Below are 25,371 nucleotides of genomic sequence, written 5' to 3'. Positions count from 1 at the left end.
ACCAGGAGTGTCCTGGCCCAATGTATATATTCTTTAAACCTAAAAAAGTTTTTACAAAATCATTTTCACAAAATTGCTTTACTGATTCTTTATGCATACTTAAGTCACTCTGATGAACTTGTTGAGGAAAAAAGTAAGTTGAAATGCAATTATCCCTAAAAGAGTCTACGTATTCAAAGAGCCAAGCAATTGTACTACGTTTTTCAGTATAATTTTCTTTAGCTTATTTCGATAAGTTGGTTAGTTAGTTGTGCTTTGGACTTACCAACTGCCAAGGCAATTATTACATTCACAACCTAATATCATTTTGCAACAAGACTATGTTCAAGGTTTGAATCAAGTTCGAACTGAGGTCAGAATGGAACCTAGCTTGGATCATAATGTTTACAATCCTATCCTTTCCACCAGCTCTTCATATACCCTTATCTTCACTAAGTTAATCTGAAGACCTTCAGCAGACCTCCAGCTTTGTCCACAAACACACCACCATCATCAGAATATGGACTATGGGCGGCATGCCCTCAATGGAATCAGGGGAAATCATAGAAAATTTTGTGACAAAGACTGGTTTGTGAAGTTTGACTTGGCGACTAACACACCTTAAAACTATCTAACTTCTGGTGAGAAATATGGTAATATATAACCACTAGAGAATGTATCTGGGAAAAATGAAGCCTTTCGTCTTGTTCCTAACGCTTCCGTGCTAACGAGGAAAACGGCGAATTCGTACAAAAAGATATATCATTATCATTTGCTACAACCATCCATGTATGCATTCATAATTGACACTTCTTTGTCCTAATTTTCTATATAGAATACCATTGCTGGGTTTTGATGTCACAAGCTAAGCAGTTTACTCCACCGTATGTAAAGATATGGCAAGGAAAACATTTATATACAGGATTACTACTCCTAAGTTTATTTCGATGGATGCTTAATACTCATTAATCAACAATTTTATTACTCATAAAAATACTATTGAGAAATTCAGAATATAAGATTGTAGATTGAGCCATGTTGACACATAATGCCCATGTTGATATTATGCTATCCTTTGGCCGGTGGTAGCACTACCAAGGAGCAGGCATCATTAACATCATCTAAAAAACTTAAAATCTCTCAGTAAGTTTATCGCACACCCAACAGTGTTTTTTCTCATATGAAGTTAATGAGAGTAAGAAATCATACAGTTCCAAATGAGGAATCCTGTATTGATATTTTAGAAGAGAAAGCAGCAAGTAGTCAAGCTGCGTTGTTTGCACATCAGCTGATGGGTTGCATCATAACAAGGATCTCTCATTTTACAGGAAAGATGCCTGTAAATCACTGATAACACATTGTGCATGCCTTTATATCATGTTCATGTACCTCAGATAAGATCTGTTTATATTGCATAAGAAGAAACTTTGCTGCATCAAGGGAAGATTAGAAACTAGAATTGCTGACCACAGCAGATCCACAACACTGGAATAGGTAAACAGCTCCAGATGGCTTTGATTATAGGTATACAGAGCATCTTTATCCCTGTGGCTTGATCTGTCCAGGCTCCTGAGCTAACGTTACTCTGGGAGTTTCTTACATGATTTCTGTTCATGTTAATTTCCACGTGTATGATATATTACTAATTGAGGTATGCTTAGAAACTAGCTTTGGATATTGAATTATTTTGCTTATCAATGGCCATTTTGTTGGGATGTAAAGCTTCAGAGGGTGATTTAGAGCATAATATTTTATTCTGCATGGGATGGCTGCTTTTAGAGAAGTTGGGTTGTGATGCAAATAGTTTAGTGGTACCCATCTACATTTGCGAGATGCTCATTCTTGGGTGTTGTGGTACATTGTAAAGAGAATATGGAAAATTCAGATAAATATCAGTTATTAGGGAAGTTAGATAAGGTTTTTACAGGTTATATTAAAATGTTTCAAGTATTTTACGTGTGATGTCTGATGAACCCCACACTTGCCTTGATCTTTATACTTTATATCTCTCACTGCTGCTTTGATTCATATCATATGTTAGAATATAAAGCTCCAAATCACATTCTTCATGTTTATTCAGCTTTGAAACACTCTACTGCCTTTACAAACAAGTAATTGATATCTAATGCTGATATTGATGTAAAGCTAAACTGATAATTTACCTCATATATAATGGATGCAGTGTAGATTATGACAATCAAACAATTCTATTGTAAAATTTTACGCAAGGGGCACCACAGAATTAACTTGTAACATTTTATTTGAGGGGTGCCACAGAATTGACTTTTGAATTTGGAGAAAATGCAAATGGATGGACTCCGTGCACTTAATTGGAGTGATGTAGACCTCAGTGTGCTTTGGAACGTTTTGTATCCTTAGTTAATGAGTAAGAATCATAGTAGGGAGGGATGTGAAAATCAGGAAGATTTAGGTTAATCAGTGTAAAAGTAGGTGAAATACTTGTTGATGACAACAGAACCTTTGATAATGTCAACATCCTCTAGCAGCTGTGATTTCCATTGTAAATATGGTCCTTTTTGTGTGATGCATTGCTTTGGACTGTGAGGAGTGACCTTTTGTCAGGAGACTGAACAGTTAGTTTCACAGCTGTGTTGATGTCGAGCAGATCCTCCATTGTAGTATTTTTCATATTTATTTTAGATACAGCCATTGGACCAGTTACCAGCATACTTGTTGACATGCCATGAGAAAACAGATATAGATTTATTTCCAAACGTAAAAATGCTGTAGACAATAGGCTGTATGTTGGCCATCTGGAGTTGTAAGTGAAAAGGCCTTTGGTGGTTTTCTTTAGAAGGATGAACTTTCTCTTGTCAGTTGGGTCAGAAGAAAGATCATCTAGGTTAGCATCAAAGCATCACCACAGCCATCAGAATGGTAGAGTTCTTCAGGCATTCATTCAGAAACTTAGCACTGAATGTTCCACAATTCCATACCTTGTCAATTATGTTATTAGAGATTAAGCAGATATACTTTTGTACTGTTGATGAACATTATGAAAATTTAAACAAATTAGATATGGCACTTGTATTTTCTCGTCATATGTTTGATATATATGATTGTAAGAGGCTATGAATCATTGGCGTTCATTGTGAATAGTTTTATGTCTTTTCTTGCCTTAGCTTGATCTTGAGTTTTCATAGAATTTTTTTGCAACAAGTGGTCATCATACATATTGAAACTGTGGATTGACTGTGGGCTGGAGTGAAGGACAGCTTGAGAATGTAATGCTTTTTTGCATGATTTCTTACTAGGTACATTGATTAGCATAGACTTTGTTTGTTGATGCATCATCATTGACAGTCCCAATTGCTTGGTATTTATTAAGATAATCTTTTTTCCAGTCATGACCACCCATTTTGCCCCAGCCTTTCGCACACCACTCACAGATGTGACTGGTGGCATTATGACCCATCAGACTAACAAAGGATGTGCAGACTTTGAGATGCGTGCTATGGAGTGTTTAGAAGCTTATGGTGTTCGGCGTGGCAGGGATCGTTGCAGAGATTATATGGATGACTTAAGGGAGTGTACTTATAAGACCAAGCAGGTAAGCAGCATCGTATGAAATACATATTGTTTGGAATCTCAGATATGTTTATGTGAGATATTTACTGTTGTTTCTGTGGAGAATGGGATATTTTATGTTGTGTGGAGAATGAGATATGCAATGGATGATTGTTCTTCTAGAGATGCGAATATTTTTTCAAAGGTTCCCACAAAAAAATTGCTGTAGAGTCAGTTCAGATTGATTTGAAATACTTTTTTCTATGAATCAGAAGACTTCTAGGGACATAATTTGAGAATTTGTATATAATGAAAGATTTATTTCTTTTAGTGTGACTTTTAGGGACATAGTTTAAGAATTTGTGCATAATGAAAGATTTATTTGTTTTAGTGTTAATATTTTATGGACACTCTTTTATGTATTGCTTTGTTTTCATTGTTTTTCCTGTACTATAAAGCTTTCAGTACATCTTTGAAAATTGTTTCACACTAGAGTGTGCTGCTTCTTAAAGCAGGTTTCTGATTTTAAATTTTTTCCTTTACAGATATTTATTTGTATAATACAGTTATGTAACATGTCTTTGTATATACAGAATTTTAGTCATTCGTGTAAGATTAAGAGCTGAGAAGGAAAAGAATCTTGAAATTTAACATAAAGAGCTTTGCAATATACATCTATTCAGTATAGGATTTTGTTGCTGAACAATGTTTTTGTTAGCATTATGTGAAACTTTACATTATGTCTGATACACTACAGCATTTGTTCAAGACACTTTGATAAAAATTTGGAGTGTTTGTTTAGATGTATATTCAGTTGATAAACACTTTCATTGCTAGAAATCTCATTTGTTGTCTCACTTAAGTAGCATAGCAGACACTAGTGGATGACTGTGTCTGTCATCCATCTATTTCTCATCAGGGGTTTTGATTTAACCAGCAGCACAACCTGGGTCATAACGTAGGCTAAATCAGATACTTATGTGACTAGCAGTTATTTCTCAACATTTAGGAATTTGCTACTGTAAGACATATCACAATAGTTTCGATATTTCTTGATTCATGCCCCTTTATTTAATTTATTGTGCCCCAGTGGGCAACAAGCCAAGTTATGAGACCATGTAGCCAAGCATGAATTACAGAGACACCTCTGTCTCACAGGACATGCTATGATTTATAACATGGAGACATTTAAGGTAGGTCCATGACAGTAGGAATTAGCACCGACCAAAGCATGAGTAGCATATAAGAATTACATCCAAATTAGTATGTACAAGTAGGTGGTGACATAGTAATGTGTGACTTTTCCTGTGGTAGGAGGTCTGTGACATTGGAACAGTTGAGGCAATATTGATAAGGGTTAACACTGGAACAGTTGCAGAGTTTGCTGGAAGAGACTTGCAGATCATGCCCAGCCTTAAAGATTTACCAGATACTTCTGTATCCTTACTTAATTCAGGCATTATGTCTGTGGACCATAAGTCCGCATTGACGATACTTGAATAGATGAGGTAGGAAGTAATCATAGCTTTGGATGGTTATGCTCCCATTATCTCTCTAGTGGGTTTTAGGGAAAAAAGTGGCTGAATGTATCCTTATGTGTTCCATGAAAGTGCCTGTTCATATGCGCTATATTCGTGTGTGTGTATATATATCTATTTCTTTATTGTACTTAATCGCCGTTTCCCACATTAGCAAGGTAGCGCAAGGAAACAGACAAGGAATGGGCCAACCCACCCACATACACATACACGTTCCCTGGTGCTACCTCACTGATGCAGGAAACAGCAATTATGTATATTAGATAGGTATATAATAAATAATATATATATACATTTGCTCCTCGACTTATGACGGGGTTATGTTCCAATAAACCCATCGTAAGTTGACAATATCTGAAGTCAAAGATACATTTAATACTGTACATCTAATCTAATTTTCTTGGTGCCCCAGGTAGAACTTCATGCTGGGCAATTAAGTTTAACTTCATCTAAAGAGTAATTGTCTTCCTCCTCTTCTGACCAGAGGCAGGAGACACAAATTGGCATTTTGTAAACATGATGGGATGCAATCACTCAAAACACACAAAAAAATGCTGGCAACAGAGTACATGTTGAATTAAAGAAAGGCATCTGGGATTAGGGAAGGAGAGGGTGTGATGGGCAGATTGAGCATCACAAGTGATTGCACTATTTAATCTCCTCTAAAGGAAGAGATCAACAGCATCTAGGAGTAGGGAAGTGTACAGCAGGGGTCCACATCAAGTGAGAAGAGAGTGCACTCCACACTGCCATCTATTATAGGGAACTCGGTTTGTAGATGGTGAATGGCAGGGAATGGTGAAGCAATTCAATCAATGATCTCTAGAGCTAATTGTTTCTGAAGTAGGGATGGGTCCGCCTTTGAGGAGTGAGTAAAGGAGGCTGCTGGACAGGCATCCTCCAGGGTGGAGGATCATGATCACCCTCCATTATGGGCACAAAAGTATAAAGGATCTGAATTATAGCGCAAATTATTTTAATGAGGGTGAGTCTACCTGGCTGAAGTAGAGGCCTAGATTCATTTGGGTTAAAGGAGATTATAATGACAAAAATACTGGGGGGCAATGTGGGGTGAGTGAAGACATTTGACACTGAAGTAGGAGACATTATCATATATTCTTGCAACAGAGGAAGGAAGATTAAGTTCAGTTTCCATGTTAACTCTCCTCATGGAGTTGGGGCAGCCCAGGATGAATCTCAAGACTTTGTTTTGAAACTTTTCAAGGGGATCTAGAGGGCTGACATAGGGCAGGGGAAAGGTAGTCATTAACAGATTGGAGAAAAAGAATATAAGTAGTTCTGGCTAAAGGGATAGATATCCCAGCTGCAGTGTTTGTAAGCCACATCAGAGGGATTAGGCACTGTTGCAGTCTGTCTAAAAGATCAGAGATGATAGGTTGAACATGTTGTCGTACAGGTGTTGCTGGTGTAATGTGCACAGGTGCACCCTGTAAAGTTGCTGCGTACACAGTGGGATAATACTCTCTCTCACAGTGAATTCTGGTAGCTTCCTTGGGTTGCAGGTCAAGAAGATCCTACTCTTGTCTGGAGAGAGGATGAGACCACAAGATGAGGATGACACAGAGGATTGTTAGAGGTGTTGAAGATCTTCCAGTGAGTCAAGAGTGAGTGCACATATCACGTGCATAACAGGAAAGTGTGGTACTGGAGACATCAGGGAGGAGAGAGAGTAGGCAGTGCTTGAAAGCATTAGAAAGAAAGGGGCCGAGAGCAACACTCAGTGGAATACCAAGTTCAGAGTACTTGATAGAGCTGCAGGCTCCCTGGAAAAGGACATGAGAGGTCCTGTTCCACAGGTATCTTTGAATCTATTGACACCAAAATCTACTAGTTGATCAAGGATAATATCCCTGTTCACAGCTTCAGAGGTGCTTTTAAGGTTGATGAAGGCAATAGTGATGACAACCTGTTGTTTCTACAAGAGAGGCGAGAGTGTTTTAGTTGTGTGCCTGCTTCCCAGACCATCAGTTCAGGTTTGATTTCATTGATGGACAACCATGGTGTAGCAGTTAGGGCCACCCAGGGTTGAGCATATTCAAATCCTGGTTGCAGATGTCAGTCCACAGTCAACCCAGCTGTTCATCCACCCTTAGGGGTTGATTGATGAAATGGGTACCTGGCTCAAGCTAGTGTGTATACAAATATATATATATATATACATTCCTGGTGGCTGATTCGGGTGAGAAACTGCAGAAGCTGGTGACTGAATTTGGTAAAGTATGTGAAAGAAGAAAGCTGAGAGTAAATGTGAATAAGAGCAAGGTTATTAGGTACAGTAGAGTTGAGGGACAAGTCAGTTGGGAGGTAAGTTTATGGAGAAAAACTGGAGGAAGTGAAGTGTTTTAGATATCTGGGAGTGGATTTGGCAGTGGATGGAACCATGGAAGCAGAAGTGAGTCACAGGGTGGGGGAGGGGGCGAAAGTTCTGGGAGCATTGAAAAATGTGTAGAAGGTTAGAACATTATCTCGTAGAGCAAAAATGGGTGTGTTTGAAGGAATAGTGGTTCCAACAATGTTGTATGGTTGTGAGGCGTGGGCTATAGATAAGGTTGTGTGGAGGAGGGTGGATGTGTTGGAAATGAGATGTTTGAGGACAATATGTGGTGTAAGGTGTTTTATCAAGTAAGTAATGAAAGTGTAAGAGAGATGTGTGGTAATAAAAAGAGTGTGGTTGAGAGAGCAAAAGAGGGTGTATTGAAATTGTTTGGTCACATGGAAAGAATGAGTGAGGAAAGATTGACAAAGAGGATATATGTGTCAGAGGTGGAAGGAATGAGAAGTGGGAGATCAAATTGGAGGTGGAAAGATGGAGTGAAAAAGATTTTGAGCAATCTGGGCCTGAATATGCAGGAGGGTGAAAGGCGCACAAGGAATAGAGTGAATTGGAATGATGTGGTATACCGGGGTCGACATGCTGTCAATGGATTGAACCAGGGTGTGTGAAGCGTCTGGGGTAAACCATGGAAAGTTTTGTGGGGCCTGTGGGAGCTGTGGTTTCGGCAAATTATACATGACAGCTAGAGACAGAGTGTGAATGAATGTGGCCTTTGCTGTCTTTTCCTAGCGCTTCCTCACGCATGTGCAGGGGGAAGGGGTTGTCATTTCATGTATGGTGGGGTGGCGACGGGAAGGAATAAAGGCAGCAAGTATGAATTATGTACATGTGTATATATGTGTATGTTTTTTTTTTTTTTTTTTTTTTTTTTTATACTTTGTCGCTGTCTCCCGCGTTTGCGAGGTAGCGCAAGGAAACAGACGAAAGAAATGGCCCAACCCCCCCCCCCCCATACACATGTACATACACACGTCCACACACGCAAATATACATACCTACACAGCTTTCCATGGTTTACCCCAGACGCTTCACATGCCTTGATTCAATCCACTGACAGCACGTCAACCCCTGTATACCACATGGCTCCAATTCACTCTATTCCTTGCCCTCCTTTCACCCTCCTGCATGTTCAGGCCCCGATCACACAAAATCTTTTTCACTCCATCTTTCCACCTCCAATTTGGTCTCCCTCTTCTCCTCGTTCCCTCCACCTCCGACACATATATCCTCTTGGTCAATCTTTCCTCACTCATTCTCTCCATGTGCCCAAACCATTTCAAAACACCCTCTTCTGCTCTCTCAACCACGCTCTTTTTATTTCCACACATCTCTCTTACCCTTACGTTACTTACTCGATCAAACCACCTCACACCACACATTATCCTCAAACATCTCATTTCCAGCACATCCATCCTCCTGCGCACATCTCTATCCATAGCCCACGCCTCGCAACCATACAACATTGTTGGAACCACTATTCCTTCAAACATACCCATTTTTGCTTTCCGAGATAATGTTCTCGACTTCCACACATTTTTCAAGGCTCCCAAAATTTTCGCCCCCTCCCCCACCCTATGATCCACTTCCGCTTCCATGGTTCCATCCGCTGCCAGATCCACTCCCAGATATCTAAAACACTTCACTTCCTCCAGTTTTTCTCCATTCAAACTCACCTCCCAATTGACTTGACCCTCACCCCTACTGTACCTAATAACCTTGCTCTTATTCCCATTTACTCTTAACTTTCTTCTTCCACACACTTTACCAAACTCAGTCACCAGCTTCTGCAGTTTCTCACATGAATCAGCCACCAGTGCTGTATCATCAGCGAACAACAACTGACTCACTTCCCAAGCTCTCTCATCCCCAACAGACTTCATACTTGCCCCTCTTTCCAGGACTCTTGCATTTACCTCCCTAACAACCCCATCCATAAACAAATTAAACAACCATGGAGACATCACACACCCCTGCCGCAAACCTACATTCACTGAGAACCAATCACTTTCCTCTCTTCCTACACGTACACATGCCTTACATCCTCGATAAAAACTTTTCACTGCTTCTAACAACTTGCCTCCCACACCATATATTCTTAATACCTTCCACAGAGCATCTCTATCAACTCTATCATATGCCTTCTCCAGATCCATAAATGCTACATACAAATCCATTTGCTTTTCTAAGTATTTCTCACATACATTCTTCAAAGCAAACACCTGATCCACACATCCTCTACCACTTCTGAAACCGCACTGCTCTTCCCCAATCTGATGCTCTGTACATGCCTTCACCCTCTCAATCAATACCCTCCCATATAATTTACCAGGAATACTCAACAAACTTATACCTCTGTAATTTGAGCACTCACTCTTATCCCCTTTGCCTTTGTACAATGGCACTATGCACGCATTCCGCCAATCCTCAGGCACCTCACCATGAGTCATACATACATTAAATAACCTTACCAACCAGTCAACAATACAGTCACCCCCTTTTTTAATAAATTCCACTGCAATACCATCCAAACCTGCTGCCTTGCCGGCTTTCATCTTCCGCAAAGCTTTTACTACCTCTTCTCTGTTTACCAAATCATTTTCCCTAACCCTCTCACTTTGCACACCACCTCGACCAAAACACCCTATATCTGCCACTCTGTCATCAGAGTATACATTGAAATGTATGGATGTGTGGACGTGTATGTATATACATGTGTATGTGTGTTGGTTGGGCCATTCTTTCGTATGTTTCCTTGCGCTACCTCACTGATGCGGGAGACAACGACAAAGTATGATAAATAAAATAAATGAGTAGAGAGAGAGAGAGAGCATTAATGAGGTGGCCTAGATAAGGGCCTTAGTTGCCTCAGCTAACATCAAAAACAAAGCTAACTTAAGGGGAGAGACGGTTATAGAATTCCACGAGATAGTGGTCTGTTTCCCTTTGTGGTAGGAAACCATATAGTCATGGTGAGAGTTTGTCCGCCAGCTGGAACATAAAAAGATACGGAAAATACGTTCCATCACTTTGCTGAAGCAGAAGGTAAGGGAAACGGGTCTGAATTTGTCAGTAACAGATTTTGTGCTGGAAGTCCATATCCTGGGCACATGCCCCATGTAGAGACAGATTGTAGAACAGGAAGAGGAAATTTCTGGGGACTCAAGAGCACATGGAGAACTGAGTAGGTGAAACTGTTATCACCGGGGACTGTTGCCATACCCTAATGAGGGCATGCTACAGTTCCTCCTTGGTTATCTCCACTGTATGCTCTTCCAGCCTTTAGCAATGCAGCTATGAGACGGAGGGCACGGAGATTTGACTGGAAGGAAAGGACCTCTTGAATGTGGTCATGGAGATTACGGACTTAGGACTGTTCAGATCAGGTTTCGATTAGGTCTTCTGCATACTCCAATGGGGCATGGTGAAGAGGACTAGAGGCATTTTTCCTTACTGCCATGTTGATTAGGTGCCACATGGCTCCTATGCTCATCTAATGATTAGTGCTGTCTGTGAGGATAGGCCAGGAATAGTCAGAACATATTGTTGGAGGGCATTTAGATCATCCTTGGACAACTGATACTGATGGTGATCAGGGGCCAGATCCTCAATTGCTTTCTTTTCTGATTGGAGAATACATTCCTCATGGTTCCAGGTATAGGCATCAGGGCAACGTTTGATGTGTGGCCGAGAAATGTAGCATCTGTGGAAGTCTAGTATGGAAGTCAACTTCTCCAGTCTCTCTAAGTCATATGTGGGGAGAAGGTTGATCATGTATGACTTGTAGATTGGTAGGAATGGTGATATGGGTATGTCTGCAGACAGCAGGAGGTCCAGCTGGGAGTGAGTAGTGGAGGTTGATTGTGACTTGCCATCACATTTGTATCCATAAGTTTCTCTTTAGCTTGCCTATCATTTAGAACATAATTCTTTAATCCCCTCCCTCTGTCAACCCCACTCAGAAAGGTGTTTATTCAGCAACTTTGTCGTCATGACATTCACTAGGGATTACTTTGTCAAGTAAAGGAATTGACTGATATAGTTAGAGAGTCAGCCTGTTTAGTAAGAAAATAACATGATTTGATGAAGATGTTGGACTATATTAAGAGTGCAAAGGAGTAAGTTTAGGATTGATGTAGGTTATAATAAACGTAGACAGCAGTTGGTGACTTGTTTATTCACCAAGTAGTTAGAGAAGTGGAAAAAAAAATAGGTGCTTTAAAGGAGCTGTTGTTAGTTCCTTAACAGTATTGATGTCCTTTTTTATTAAACCAGGAACAGTATTCCAAATCACCTGTTATTTTTCAGCACACAACTCCACAAGCTGTTCAACATTTTCATTCACACTGGGTATCCTGTACCCCTTAGTTGTTCCCTTGTCTGTGACATCTCCCACTCTTGTATTCAAATTTCTTAACATTGTTACTCAATCTCTCACATCAGAAGTATTGATGCACTTACACAGCTCCTCCCAAAACATTCACCTTCCTCATTCTTTTCATTACCAGATGTATAAGCACAGACAGTCACCCACTTCTCATGACCTGCTTTTATTTTCACTAGCATAATTGTGGTGCTCACTTCCTTGCACTTCCACATCCTCCACCAACTCCTTCGATGGAAATGCCACCTGTTTTGCTCAGCCCTAACCCTAATTGTAGACGTTATCCATGTACATTCCTAAAACCATTCTTCCTCCTTCCCCTTGCTGTAAGTGTCACTCAGAACCAAAACACAGGGTCCTCTCCCCAAACATAATACTGTCTCTCCCATCTTTTTATCCTGATTGCATCCTTGCACTTTTAGACATGGGGAATTAACTCTATCCTTGTAAACTTCTCATTTATCATGTGTTAAAGAAAGGTTTTTTTATTTGCAGATCGCTCGTGTGAATATCATGCGTGCTGAACGTCATCGCCAGTGGCTTACAGGAGAACGGTCTAGTGAGAACCACTATGCACCTGCAGCTAAACCTGATGGATTTTAGGCATTTTGCTGACAATATTTTGATTGTGCTGTTCTTTCAGTGACAGCTAGATTCTATTTGATGGATAATTTGTAAAGGTCATTGTCAAAATTTATATTCAAAAGTTTAGTCAATCATTTTCTGGCTTTTTAGGATATGGATTTAGATTTCATAGCACAGATGATGATTTCTATCATTCATGCAAAATCAGCTCATCCTCGAATGAAGGGATGGGAGCTGTCATTGCATTTTTCATTCTTAAAGTGGAGCTTATGTGGCATGATAGAATATCTTTCAGTTCAGATTTTCTACAATTCAAAAAAAGATTTACTATTGTTATAATGACAGTAAGATGTAGTACAAGAGAAAAAGGTTTTCGCCACCCATTTATGGAAATTCACCACCATCCTTCTTGTCCATTTACTTTTCAGACTTTCAGCGTTGTTTGAGAAGATTGGTGTAAATACTTTAGTTGCTAATAAAGAAAGAAGACAATAGTATTTTGTTTCTTTTTTTTTTTTTTTTTTTTTTTTTTTTTTTTTTTTGTCGCTGTCTCCCGCGTTTGCGAGGTAGCGCAAGGAAACAGACGAAAGAAATGACCCAACCCACCCACATACACATGCCTTGATTCAACCCACTGACAGCACGTCAACCCCGGTATACCACATCGCTCCAATTCACTCTATTCTTTGCCCTCCTTTCACCCTCCTGCATGTTCAGGCCCCGATCACACAAAATCTTTTTCACTCCATCTTCCCTCCAATCCCTTCCCCAATTTGGTCTCCCTCTTCTCCTCGTTCCCTCCACCTCCGACACATATATCCTCTTGGTCAATCTTTCCTCACTCATTCTCTCCATGTGACCAAACCATTTCAAAACACCCTCTTCTGCTCTCTCAACCACGCTCTTTTTATTTCCACACATCTCTCTTACCCTTACGTTACTCACTCGATCAAACCACCTCACACCACACATTGTCCTCAAACCTCATTTCCAGCACATCCATCCTCCTGCGCACAACTCTATCCATAGTCCACGCCTCGCAACCATACAACATTGTTGGAACCACTATTCCTTCAAACATACCCATTTTTGTTTTCCGAGATAAAGTTCTCGACTTCCACACATTCTTCAAGGCTCCCAGAATTTTCGCCCCCTCCCCCACCCTATGATCCACTTCCGCTTCCATGGTTCCATCCGCTGCCAGATCCACTCCCAGATATCTAAAACACTTCACTTCCTCCAGTTTTTCTCCATTCAAACTCACCTCCCAATTGAATTGACCCTCAACCCTACTGTACCTAATAACCTTGCTCTTATTCACATTTACTCTTAACTTTCTTCTTTCACACACTTTACCAAACTCAGTCACCAGCTTCTGCAGTTTCTCACATGAATCAGCCACCAGTGCTGTATCATCAGCGAACAACAACTGACTCACTTCCCAAGCTCTCTCATCCCCAACAGACTTCATACTTGCCCCTCTTTCCAAAACTCTTGCATTCATTTGTATGTGTGTATTATCAGCAATATTGTAATTAGGGATATTGGAAAATTAATATATTACTAGTAGGTGCTTGAAAGTTAGGAATTAGTTATGAGGGTAAATGCTGTTGATCAGCCCTGTGTACATGGATTTTTTATTTCCTGCAGTTGAAGATATCAGATTGCTTGTCATTTTTTTGTGTTAAAGTAGAAGGAAACAAATCTTGTTAATCTGACATAGGTAACAAGTTAATGCATTCATTCAGTGTACTGGGCTTTTAGGGATAGCAAACAGATATTTCAGTAGAAAACTAAAGTACGAATAGGTTTCAGGAAAATTAGGAATGCCATGTATTCCTCACAGTGTTTCAGGGCATAAGCTTTAAAGTTTATGGCATTTATTTTGAGTAAGCTTTGCCAAAGTTTGTTGTGTAAGAAAGGTGTTTATTCAGCAACTTTGTCGTCATGACATTCACTAGGGATTACTTTGTCAAGTAAAGGAATTGTCTGATATGGTTAGAGAGTCAACCTATTTAGTAAGAAAATAACATAATTTGATGAAAGAGATGTTGGACTATATTAAGAGTGCAAAGAAGTGAGTTCAGGACTGATATGAGTTATAATAAACCTAGACAGCAGTTGGTGACTTGTTGTTTATGCACCAAGTAGTTAGAGAAGTGGAAAAGAAATAGGTGCTTTAAAAGAGCTGTTGTTAGTTCCTCGACAATATTGATGCAAAAGATTGCACCTTGGTGCTTGAGGATGAGAATGTAAGCATGGGTGACGTGGCAGTTAAGGATATATATACAGGACAGAGGGTTCTTGCTATGAACAGAAATGGGGAACAGTTTTTGAGCTGTGTGCTGGAAAACGATTGGTGCTTGGGAATAATTGGTTTATATAGATGTGCAAAATAAGTCTCCATAGGTGAATGAGGGTGAGGATCAATGAGCAGTATTGGATTATGTGCTAAGTGACAGCAATGCAGAGGAAGGGTTGATGGGTGTGAACGTGCTAACGGGGGCAGCTGGCGATCATTTCTTGGTGGAGGCAAGTGACCCCTTTGCCCTATGCTGCAATGTTGGTTCACTTTCCCCCTTTCTATAGGTATGACTTTGGTTTTTGCTTCCGATAGCTGGTTGCTTGTGTGCTTCCACCTCAAGCTAGACCAAGCAGTACTCGGCAAACTGCTGTGTCACATGATTACATGATTATTGTGTGTCCATTGGCAACTCAAGGGTGGGCCGTTTTGATACCTGCTTCTTTCTCTACACGTCAAAGCTTTGGAACTCTCTACCTTATCATGTCTTTCCCATTACCTATGACCTGGCACATTTCAAAAGACAATTCTTTCATATCTTCATAAACCCTTAAGTATTTTCCCTTGTCTTTTTCCGTTTCATAATTCTTTCTTTATTTCAATTAAGGGCCAGCCTTGATGTGAACTTTTGTCCGTGACTGGAGCCCTCACCATGAAAAAAAGAATAATGTAAGGAGAACAAATGGGATATCAGTAAGAAGAGTAGATGAGATTGTGGTAACAGGCAAAGAAAAAGTAAAAAAGGGATGGGTTGAGTATCCAAAAGGAAAGTTGGATGATAGGGCGGCAAATGCATTGTGTTGTGAAAGAGATGGCATGTGAAGTGAGAGTCCTGCCTAATGATTTGGTGATAAAAGTGGAGATAGTGAAAGCCTTGCTTAAGATGAAAAGATGTGAAGCAGCAGGAATAGACTAGATTGCAGTTAAGTTTTTAGAGGAAGGGGTGATGATGTTGTTGATTGGTTGGCCAGGCTATTCAATGTTTGTATGGAGAGAATGAGGTTCCTGAGAGCATTATTTACAGGCAAGGGGGACATAATTGAATGCTTGAATTACAGAGGTAAGAGTATGTTGAGTATTCCTGGTAAGATGTTTGGAAGAGTGCTGGGTTAGACTGTGGTGGCATAAATAAAACATCAGATCAGGAAGGAACAATGTGGGTCTAGGGAAGGTAAAGGATTTGTAATTCAGGTGTTTGATATGAAGGATTTGTGTGAGAAGTTCTTAAGAGCAGATCAATTGTACATGGCATTTATGGATCTGGGGAAAAGCTATGAAAGGATTAAAATGATGGGTCTTGTGGAATTTGAAATGAACATACAGAATGGAATAAATGAAATAGTACTAAAAGTTGTGAGGAGTTTATATGAGGACAGTTAGGCAGTCTTGTGATTAGGAAGGAAGGAGGTTAAGGGTTTTTTCATGTAGATGGACCTGTACCATTGATGTGTGATGACACTGAATATTTACTCTATGGATGAGGTAATGAGGGAAGTAAATGCAAGAGTCTCAGAGCAAGGGACAGGTCTACAATGTACTTGAAAGGGGAAGGATGTTCATTGGGGGTGGTTTCAGACCTGGGAGAAACTTCAGAATTCAGAAGCTGGTGACTTGATGGCAAGTGTATAAAGTGAGAAGGTTAAGAGGTTAAGGTGAATAAAAGTAAGGCTACAAATTGCAGCTGGAGGATGATGACAGAATAGCTCTAAAGTAAATTTGAATGGGAAGGAATTGTTGGAGATGGAGTGTTTTAGTTACTTAGGAGTGATTCAGCAGCAAAGTAAACCATGAGGGCTGAAGTAGTCATAAGGTGAGAGAGGGGTTAGGGGTGTGTGCGAAAGGAGAGATCGATGTTTGTTAGGGCAAAGATGGGTATGTGTGTGGGTATAGGACAGTCATCCTGGCAGTGTTGTAAGATATGAGTCAGTCTGTGAATGAACTGAAGAAGGTGGATATGTCAGAAATGAAATGCATGAGGACAGTGTGATGTTAGGAAGTTGATCATGTAGGAAAGACAGTGTAAGAGAGATGTGTGGTAGCAAGTACATTACAACTGAGAAAGCTAGCCTGGTGTGCTGAAATAGTTCAAACATATGGAGAAGATAAGTGAAGAAAGAGACTAAGAGATCTGTGTCTTGCATGTGGAGGGAGGAAAGGAGGGGGGGATGTCAGTGAGATATAAGGATGGAATTAGAGGCTTTAGGGTATCAGGGCCTGAACATTTAGGATGGTGAGAGGCAAGCATGGAATAGACTGAATTGAATCTGCGTGATATACTCTGGCGATGTACTGTATTAGTGTGCTGTACTAGAGCACAAGAGGCAGTCACATAATCTATGCAATGCTTAACTAAGAGGATCCCAGTGGCCAACCTCATGGCCTAACCATGTTATTCCAGCATAGAGGTGATACACAGGACTGTATACTAAATTTTGACAGAATTTAGTGAATCTACTAACAACATGACCTCATCCAAATTTTGAAGAGAGATTCAATATTACCATTTTAACTTCTAAATGGATGTCCATAATTTTACTTGGCCATTATTGCTTGTGCTTGACCACTAGTTTTTCAGTATATTTGACAAACCTCGTCCAGTCCTTAGCAAATTTCTTTTTTTCTCCAATTCGACGAGGAAATGTCAAATGCAGTCCAAAAACAAACATTAATGCACCATCATGGGCACTGGGTCAAACGGGGTTCAGGATACTGGCACCGTCAGGAGTCCTAGCATCATAAGTGGTTCAGGCACATCAGTGGTTCAGGCACATTAGTGGTTCAGGTACCATCAGTGGTTCAGGCACCATCATTGGTTCAGGTACCATCAGTGGTTCAGGCACCATCAGTGGTTCAGGCACCATCATTGGTTCAGGTACCATCATTGGTTCAGGTACCATCAGTGGTTCAGGTACCATCAGTGGTTCAGGCACCATCAGTGGTTCAGGTCAGCACCATCAGTGGTTCAGGCACCATCAGTGGTTCAGGCACCATCATGGGATGACCGAGCGGTGGTTGAAACAGTGGAGGTCGTCACTGGCATGAGTCTGGCACGCGACATATCTTGGCACAAGGTCATCATGGTGTCGCAACTGACACAAGCCATGATAACTGTGAGGAGAGACTATCTCTGATGTGAGATGGAGAATGTCAGAATATCATTATTGATTCTGCATCGTCAACATGCCGTTAATATTTTTTTTTAATTAAGACCTATGAAGTGGCAATATTCCAAAGTAGATTCCACGTCTCGCTATTTTTAATACTATAATGATAACTAGACATTGCTGTATGTGCTACAGGAGGACGCTGTGATTTCTTTAGCAGCGCCGGCTGTACGCTGCTCAACCTATGCTTCACAACTGGTTCATGTTACGAGTGTCCGTTCTGTAGTCCCTGTTGAAGAGGGAAATATCAAGTTGCGATCAGTGGGTCGCATCCAGCCTTCTTGCCGCTCACTTTCGTCCTCATTCTGTACCCTTGGCCAGCGACTGTCCATCTCACCCGGCGTAGTCCACCACCTCCACTCGTCACAGACACTCCTCCAACACTCGGGCAGATCTGGCAAAATCAGTGGGGACGGTAAGTCGTCACCCCAAAGTTTGTATCACTCTTCGTAGCTGACAATATCCAAAGATTGTAGGTCTGTGTTGTTCAAATGTCATGAAGACCAGGTGCATAGTGCAGGTATCGCTTGCCTCCAGACCCCACGTGTTACCATGTTCTTGATACTGCAAACCTGTGATCAGTGTAGCTCATGTATGTTATGCAGGTGATAAGTTGTGTTTCCTGTCCACGTATAAACGTTTAGGTTTTGACTTAAGATTTTAAGATTTTGAACCATATGCTATCTAGATGCTACATGATGTTCGACGTCTAGTTGCCATGTATTGCTTAGGCATTGTGCAGTCTGTATGAGTATATTGATATATTTTGTTAAGGCTTTGTATATATAGTATCCCAATATTACGTGCAATTTTGTTGCTATTAAAATCAAAGTTTTTGCGTGATATTTCCATGCTGTAGTCAAGTTTACTATCCCTCTTCAAGGTAAAGTTAGATTATTGTCCTGCACTTGTACACAGTATCATAAAGTGTGTATGTGATATATCGTATACAGTCCTTATGATGTGTATTGTCCATTCATTGTATACTGACCAGGTTGTGGATTCTGTACTTGCATTTTGTATTTATTCATATAACGGTTATTCACCAGAAATATATATGCAACACGTGTGGTGTTGACTTAACAGTTTATATATAGTACTGTATTGTGCAGTAGGGACTTACACATGACAACATTATCTCCGGCTGTCCTGATTTGCAACTACATGATGGAAAATATCGGTTAGTTTGTGGGGAAAATTATGTTTGGTGACACCTACTGCTTCGTTATTGATTTTTTTACGGTGTTGCATTTATGTTTTGTGTTGCCAAGGATTTGTAGCTTATTTCAGCGTGGTGTCACCCAGTGTGCTGCACCCAGTGTCACCCAGTGTGCTGCACCCAGTGTATCTTGTGCCTCCTGTCGTCTCCTTGGGCCCACATGGCACCGCTGGGCCTCACCTGCTGGGTCTTACCTCTCTGCCTGTGGTGGCTGCCGTCTGACCAGGCCACACCATCAGGTGAGGTTTGCTAATGTCTCTCTTGTCTACTTTTTGAATACGTTTCTCCTACAAATGTTTTTTTTTTTTTTTTTGTAAGTGTCCAGGTTTTTTCCCACCGGGGTTGTCATGTATCCCCAGTTGTGCGTCCCCCAGGTATATGTGCTACCTCGACTTTATGTCCCCTGGGAGTGATCCCATGTGCCTCCCACGTGTGCGTCCCAGGGGGGCTATCCAAATGTGAGTCCCCTGGGTTGCTTCCCCTGGTGGGTCCCTGAAATGTATGCTTCTCAGGTGTATCCTTTATTGATGTCCACCACTCAAAATGTGCAGAGACGGGACCATCCCTCACGCAGGAGGGGACCATCCCTCACACAGGTAAGACAACAGGATAGTAGTGAGAGAACAGAAGTCTTCAGAAAGATAAGGAAGGCACATAATACCAAGACTAGATAGAACATTAAGGTACACCAGTGTTGATGAGAGAATCAACTCCTCTATATAGACACAAACATACTCCTACGTACTCGTCACTCCTACGTACAGCCTCATTTTCCTGGTAGTGACCAACTTATGATCAGACTCACGACCATGTTTTCTTTTTGTTTGTTTGTATATATATATATATATATATATATATATATATATATATATATATATATATATATATGAGATGATAGTCTGACGCTAGCATGATGTGTAGATGACTATCAATATTTCACAAGGGTGTACAGGAAGGTCCATCATGATATACACATTATAAAACATTCAAGTCTTGTGATGATTCATCCATATGAAAGCTGTCTGTCAGTTTGCCTTCGGCCAGCGTCACATGATGTATCATTTATGACGAGGAAATTACCGTTTCAGGACGTGCGAGGCTCAGACAAGGTGACAACAACGTTGGCCTCAGTGCAGGTGCTTCCTTGCCCCTGACCCCAGGTGCCCTACCCTCGGGGCCAGTGGGTCAGCAAGTCTCCAGCCATCCAGCCAGGTCCATCCTACTCACGCCTACTCGGGCTGCTGATGCTGCCGCTTACCACATAGTGTCCCCGGGCACGGCTCCCACACCCATACCTACCCTAGTAACCAGCGGGAAGGATAATAACTCGCCCAGACTGATGCGCACATCCCTGATAAGGGCCATCGACCCGGCCGTGGCCTCCTTTACCACCATTCCATCAACAGTGACCCTCGCTACCACAGCACCGACTTTCACTTCTGTTTTCGAAACCCCGACGTCCTTAGTCGCCCTGAACTCCACCGTGATCCGTTATGTTCCTCACTCTGCCATACTGTATAGTATCTTGGAAGCGCCCTTCCGAGACTGTCCCAATGAGTGTGAGGTGAGGCTCCACGAAACTGGTGAGTGTGAGCTTGACTTCGCTTGTCATTTTCTCATGCGCGTTGTAGAAAGCGACTAAAAGGGGAGGGAACGGGGGCTGGAAGTCCTCCCCTCCCCCTTTTTTTTTTTTTTCCAAAAGAAGGAACAGAGAAAGGGGCCATGTGAGGATATTTCCTCTAAGGCTCAATCCTGTTCTTAACGCTGTCTCGCTAACGCGGGAAATGGCGAATATGTGTGTGTGTGTGTGTGTGTGTGTGTGTACATACATACATATATATATATATATACATATATATATATATATATATATATATATATATATATATATATATATATATATATATATGTTTATGTATATACATGTGTATGTGGGTGGGTTGGGCCTTTCCTCGTCTGTTTCCCTTGCATTACCTCGCTAACGCGGGAGACGGCGGTTAAGTATGATAAATAAATAAATACAAATATATATGTATATATGCAGAAAATCATAACAAACATATGACTTCGTAAATACAGAAACTTCATTAGGAAAAGGAAACACGAAAATCCTGAGCGCTTTCGTATATTATCAAAACTTAGGAGGACTTGTTACAAAGAGAGAAGATATTATGATTAGTTAGAAGAGAGATTGACACAAGGGTGTGTGTGACCCATCCTCTTCCTGACCTTAACCTGACAACTCTTGGATGACGTCACTCAGGTACAACCTGACACAAGGTTGACAACCTCAAGAATTGTTGATAAAACATTTTACAGTTTTCTTTACAATAAATGGATCTAATTTATACATAACTGATATTCAATATATTATCATTATACTAGTTGGTATTATGATGGATTCTGTTATATATCTTTCATCACTATCCCTATACTTAACAATGACCTTGGCAGTTTTACAGGCAAGTGATTATTTTCACTAAGAAGGACAAACAAGGCATTAGCTTGCTAGCCAGTACATATACTGTACTTACCTGGTCTTGTTCATCTCAACCCTTTCATGTTTCACCTACTCAAGATGAGTTGCAATCTCTACTTTGAATTTGACAGATACAACCAGTGACCTCAACAGGAGAATTTTTGATTGGTACAACTTCAACGCTGCAATTATTTTTGCATACATGTACATTGATTTTTACCTTTAATGCACAAACCTTTGACAGACGGTCATCATAAGCAAAACTGATAGTTTTTTTTATTTTCTGTCTTAGGGTTACACCTGTAAAAGGTCTTAATACCTCTGAAAATGTTCTCAATAGACTATTTGAGTACAACCTCCGCAACGGCTCATCAACACTATATATTACCCCCATATGTCACTTGCTGGTGTGTATCCGGCCTCACTCTGTAAGACGTTACTCAACCACGAGGGAGAAGCCACCATTAAAGAAGTAATTATCAACGTTCTTGGACGGAGAGCACATTGTCCTTCATTAATACTTCGCCTTCAAGGATTCTTTCATGTAGCAGCTCCGTGCGCGCAGCGTAAGCTTGAAGTTGCTGGCGCGGCGCCTCACGGGGATTGTGTGATGACGACAACATAGATATCGAATTATATATTGTTATGCTGAAGAACACAAGAGCAGCAGAAAGTTACGAGAAGCTGCTGCTGAAGGACTGCCTCCGTCTCAGGAGGTGCAGCAAGTGTGCTAAACCCGTCAGTTACCAGCACTGAGGTACAGTGTTACCAACGCGGGTGGCAAGTCGTTGGAGGTTCCACTAATTATTTACATATTTATCTTGAGGTGGATTACACTGGGGTTATGCACTTGTTTTTTTTCGAATCATACATATGTAGAGTCATTCTCTGACGACATTACAGGTGTAGTTTTATACCAAACGTAATGATATGTACGTTAACACGTACCTGAGGCAGTCGTCGGTATGTACGATGACTTAGTGATGTTGTCACATGTATACATGTAATAAAAACTTGACTGCGAGGTCAAACAAGGATTCAAACAGCTATACTTACCAGCGATGTCCTTATGTTCTCTTAATTGTTTCAGTAGCGATTCTTACGAAAATGATAAATGGAAAAAGCTAAATAGGTGAGCTGAAGTACATGAAGAAGTCTATGAAAAAAATTCAATAAAAGTTAGTGTAGATATTTCCCTCTATGGTTAAACTCTTGGCCGTGATCTTTCAAAAGCTCGAGGAAGTCGAGTTATATTGGAATTCTTTGTCAATAACTTTTGTGCTGAAACTTTAAGCCAAACAGGACGTTGACAACAGAACTGGAATCAGACCACACATATGTATCTGTCTGGACGAAGAACTTGATGGGTCTCACGTGAAGGGGAAAAGATGAGAATACGAAAGAATGATCGAGTGACGCCATAAGGTTGGGGTGATTGTTGTCAGTGAACCGGAAACAGAATCAGAAGTTACAACAAATTAATGAGGAAAATAGAAACTGAGGAATCAAACAAAAGATAAGGAAAAGTGTCATTAAATGCCAAGGGGAATTAAGGAACTAAGATGTACAATCACTGGTTCTGACTGAAGGATTTCAGAAGAAAAACTAACCAGAAGAAACATTCATCTTGTAGCGGGAAGCCTCGCCCAACGCACCACGAGGACCAGCTTCTCAGAAAGTCCCTGAAATATATCAAGAAAAAGTTATGACCATAAGAAAAATACCAAACACTGCTGAATTGTATATATCTGGCTAAATAACAACACGGACACAAGGAGAATTGGCCTCATTTGCTCACACACACACACACACACACACACACACACATTATCTTATTATCATACTTGATCGCCGTTTCCCGCGTTAACGAGGTAGCACCAGGAAACAAACGAAGAATGGCCTATCCACTAATATATATGTATATATGTGTTCGTGTAGGAAGAGAGGAAAGTGATTGGTTCTCAGTGAATGTAGGTTTGCGGCAGGGGTGTGTGATGTCTCCATGGTTGTTTAATTTGTTTATGGATGGGGTTGTTAGGGAGGTGAATGCAAGAGTTTTGGAAAGAGGGGCAAGTATGAAGTCTGTTGGGGATGAGAGAGCTTGGGAAGTGAGTCAGTTGTTGTTCGCTGATGATACAGCGCTGGTGGCTGATTCATGTGAGAAACTGCAGAAGCTGGTGACTGAGTTTGGTAAAGTGTGTGAAAGAAGAAAGTTAAGAGTAAATGTGAATAAGAGCAAGGTTATTAGGTACAGTAGGGTTGAGGGTCAAGTCAATTGGGAGGTGAGTTTGAATGGAGAAAAACTGGAGGAAGTGAAGTGTTTTAGATATCTGGGAGTGGATCTGGCAGCGGATGGAACCATGGAAGCGGAAGTGGATCATAGGGTGGGGGAGGGGGCGAAAATTCTGGGAGCCTTGAAGAATGTGTGAAAGTCGAGAACATTATCTCAGAAAGCAAAAATGGGTATGTTTGAAGGAATAGTGGTTCCAACAATGTTGTATGGATGCGAGGCGTGGGCTATGGATAGAGTTGTGCGCAGGAGGATGGATGTGCTGGAAATGAGATGTTTGAGGACAATGTGTGGTGTGAGGTGGTTTGATCGAGTAAGTAACGTAAGGGTAAGAGAGATGTGTGGAAATAAAAAGAGCGTGGTTGAGAGAGCAGAAGAGGGTGTTTTGAAATGGTTTGGGCACATGGAGAGAATGAGTGAGGAAAGATTGACCAAGAGGATATATGTGTCGGAGGTGGAGGGAACGAGGAGAAGAGGGAGACCAAATTGGAGGTGGAAAGATGGAGTTAAAAAGATTTTGTGTGATCGGGGCCTGAACATGCAGGAGGGTGAAAGGAGGGCAAGGAATAGAGTGAATTGGAGCGATGTGGTATACCGGGGTTGACGTGCTGTCAGTGGATTGAATCAAGGCATGTGAAGCGTCTGGGGTAAACCATGGAAAGCTGTGTAGGTATGTATATTTGCGTGTGTGGACGTATGTATATACATGTGTATGGGGGTGGGTTGGTCCATTTCTTTCGTCTGTTTCCTTGCGCTACCTCGCAAACGCGGGAGACAGCAAAAAAAAAAGAAAAAAATTATATATATATATATATATATATATATATATATATATATATATATATATATATATATATATATATATATATAAACGCCCATACATGCACATATACACAATACACATGTACATGTTCATACATGCTTGCCTTCATCCATTCTAGCGCTACCCCGCCCTACAGGAAACAGCATCGCTACTTCCTGCTTCAGGGAGGTAGCGCCAGGAAAACAGACAAAAAGGCCACATTCGTTCACACTCAGTCTCTAGCTGTCATGTGTAATGCACCGAAACCTCAGCTCCCTTTCCACATCCAGGTGTATGGAAAGTTTTAAGAAATATGGTGTGGGAGGAAAACTGGTAGGAGCAGTGAGTTTTTATTAAGGGTGTAAGACATGTGTACGAGTAGGAAGAGAGGAGGGAAAATTGTTCCAAGTAAAGGTGGCCTGCGGCAGGGGTGTGTGACATCACTATGGTTGTTTAATTTGTTTACGGATGGGGTGGTGAGGGAGTTAATGAGAAAGTCATGAAGAAAGAGGCGCGTATGTAGTCTGTGGGGTATAAGAGGACCCGAGGAATGAGTCTAATGGTTCTTCAGTCATGCAAAATCGATAAAATACTATCATGATCTTATCCCTGGACACCTGCTGCTGTGGATGACATAACACGTTATGGTAAGCACGTAGACAGGAGTAAGCACTCAGAGCGTTTATTTTCTACGTTGGGTGACGTGATAAGAGAGATAACTCCATGAGATATGTAATGAGAACACTGG

The 25,371-nt window shown here is 40.9% G+C and overlaps 2 protein-coding genes across 3 annotated transcripts; both read left to right on the top strand.

Annotated features, from left to right (window-relative positions):
• The first annotated feature begins 1,019 nt into the window (after window positions 1-1,019).
• ND-15 (NADH dehydrogenase (ubiquinone) 15 kDa subunit) lies at window positions 1,020-12,861 on the top strand. Its single transcript, XM_071656812.1, has 3 exons — window positions 1,020-1,122; window positions 3,345-3,550; window positions 12,278-12,861. Exons 2-3 carry the CDS (start codon window positions 3,347-3,349, stop codon window positions 12,383-12,385), a joined length of 312 nt encoding a protein of 103 aa, XP_071512913.1. The 5' UTR covers window positions 1,020-1,122; window positions 3,345-3,346; the 3' UTR covers window positions 12,386-12,861.
• Window positions 12,862-12,884: 23 nt separating this feature from the next.
• Window positions 12,885-23,554, top strand: LOC139746013 (uncharacterized). Of its 2 annotated transcripts, none has more exons than XM_071656810.1 (3): window positions 12,885-18,248; window positions 19,124-19,291; window positions 20,141-23,554. In XM_071656810.1, exons 2-3 carry the CDS (start codon window positions 19,213-19,215, stop codon window positions 20,692-20,694), a joined length of 633 nt encoding a protein of 210 aa, XP_071512911.1. In that variant the 5' UTR covers window positions 12,885-18,248; window positions 19,124-19,212; the 3' UTR covers window positions 20,695-23,554. The 2 variants fall into 2 exon arrangements, with proteins under 2 accessions (XP_071512911.1, XP_071512912.1); XM_071656811.1 differs by having other exon boundaries at window positions 19,114-19,291; window positions 20,141-20,859.
• Window positions 23,555-25,371: the final 1,817 nt, after the last annotated feature.

The sequence above is a fragment of the Panulirus ornatus genome, chromosome 63 (genome assembly GCF_036320965.1).
Source record: "Panulirus ornatus isolate Po-2019 chromosome 63, ASM3632096v1, whole genome shotgun sequence".
In the NCBI taxonomy this organism is placed as follows: domain Eukaryota; kingdom Metazoa; phylum Arthropoda; class Malacostraca; order Decapoda; family Palinuridae; genus Panulirus; species Panulirus ornatus.
The sequence above is the reverse complement of the archived record's forward strand: the minus strand, read 5'-3'. Positions and strand labels throughout refer to the sequence as shown.

Excerpts from the sequence above, each read along its gene's own strand:
- ND-15 (XM_071656812.1), top strand. The coding sequence starts at position 3,347 with ATGACCACCCATTTTGCCCCAGCCTTTCGCACACCACTCACAGATGTG. Across the intron at positions 3,551-12,277 it reads GTACTTATAAGACCAAGCAG|ATCGCTCGTGTGAATATCAT; the intron begins GTAAGCAGCATC and ends TTTTATTTGCAG.
- LOC139746013 (XM_071656810.1), top strand. The coding sequence starts at position 19,213 with ATGGCACCGCTGGGCCTCACCTGCTGGGTCTTACCTCTCTGCCTGTGG. Across the intron at positions 19,292-20,140 it reads TGACCAGGCCACACCATCAG|GACGTGCGAGGCTCAGACAA; the intron begins GTGAGGTTTGCT and ends TTACCGTTTCAG.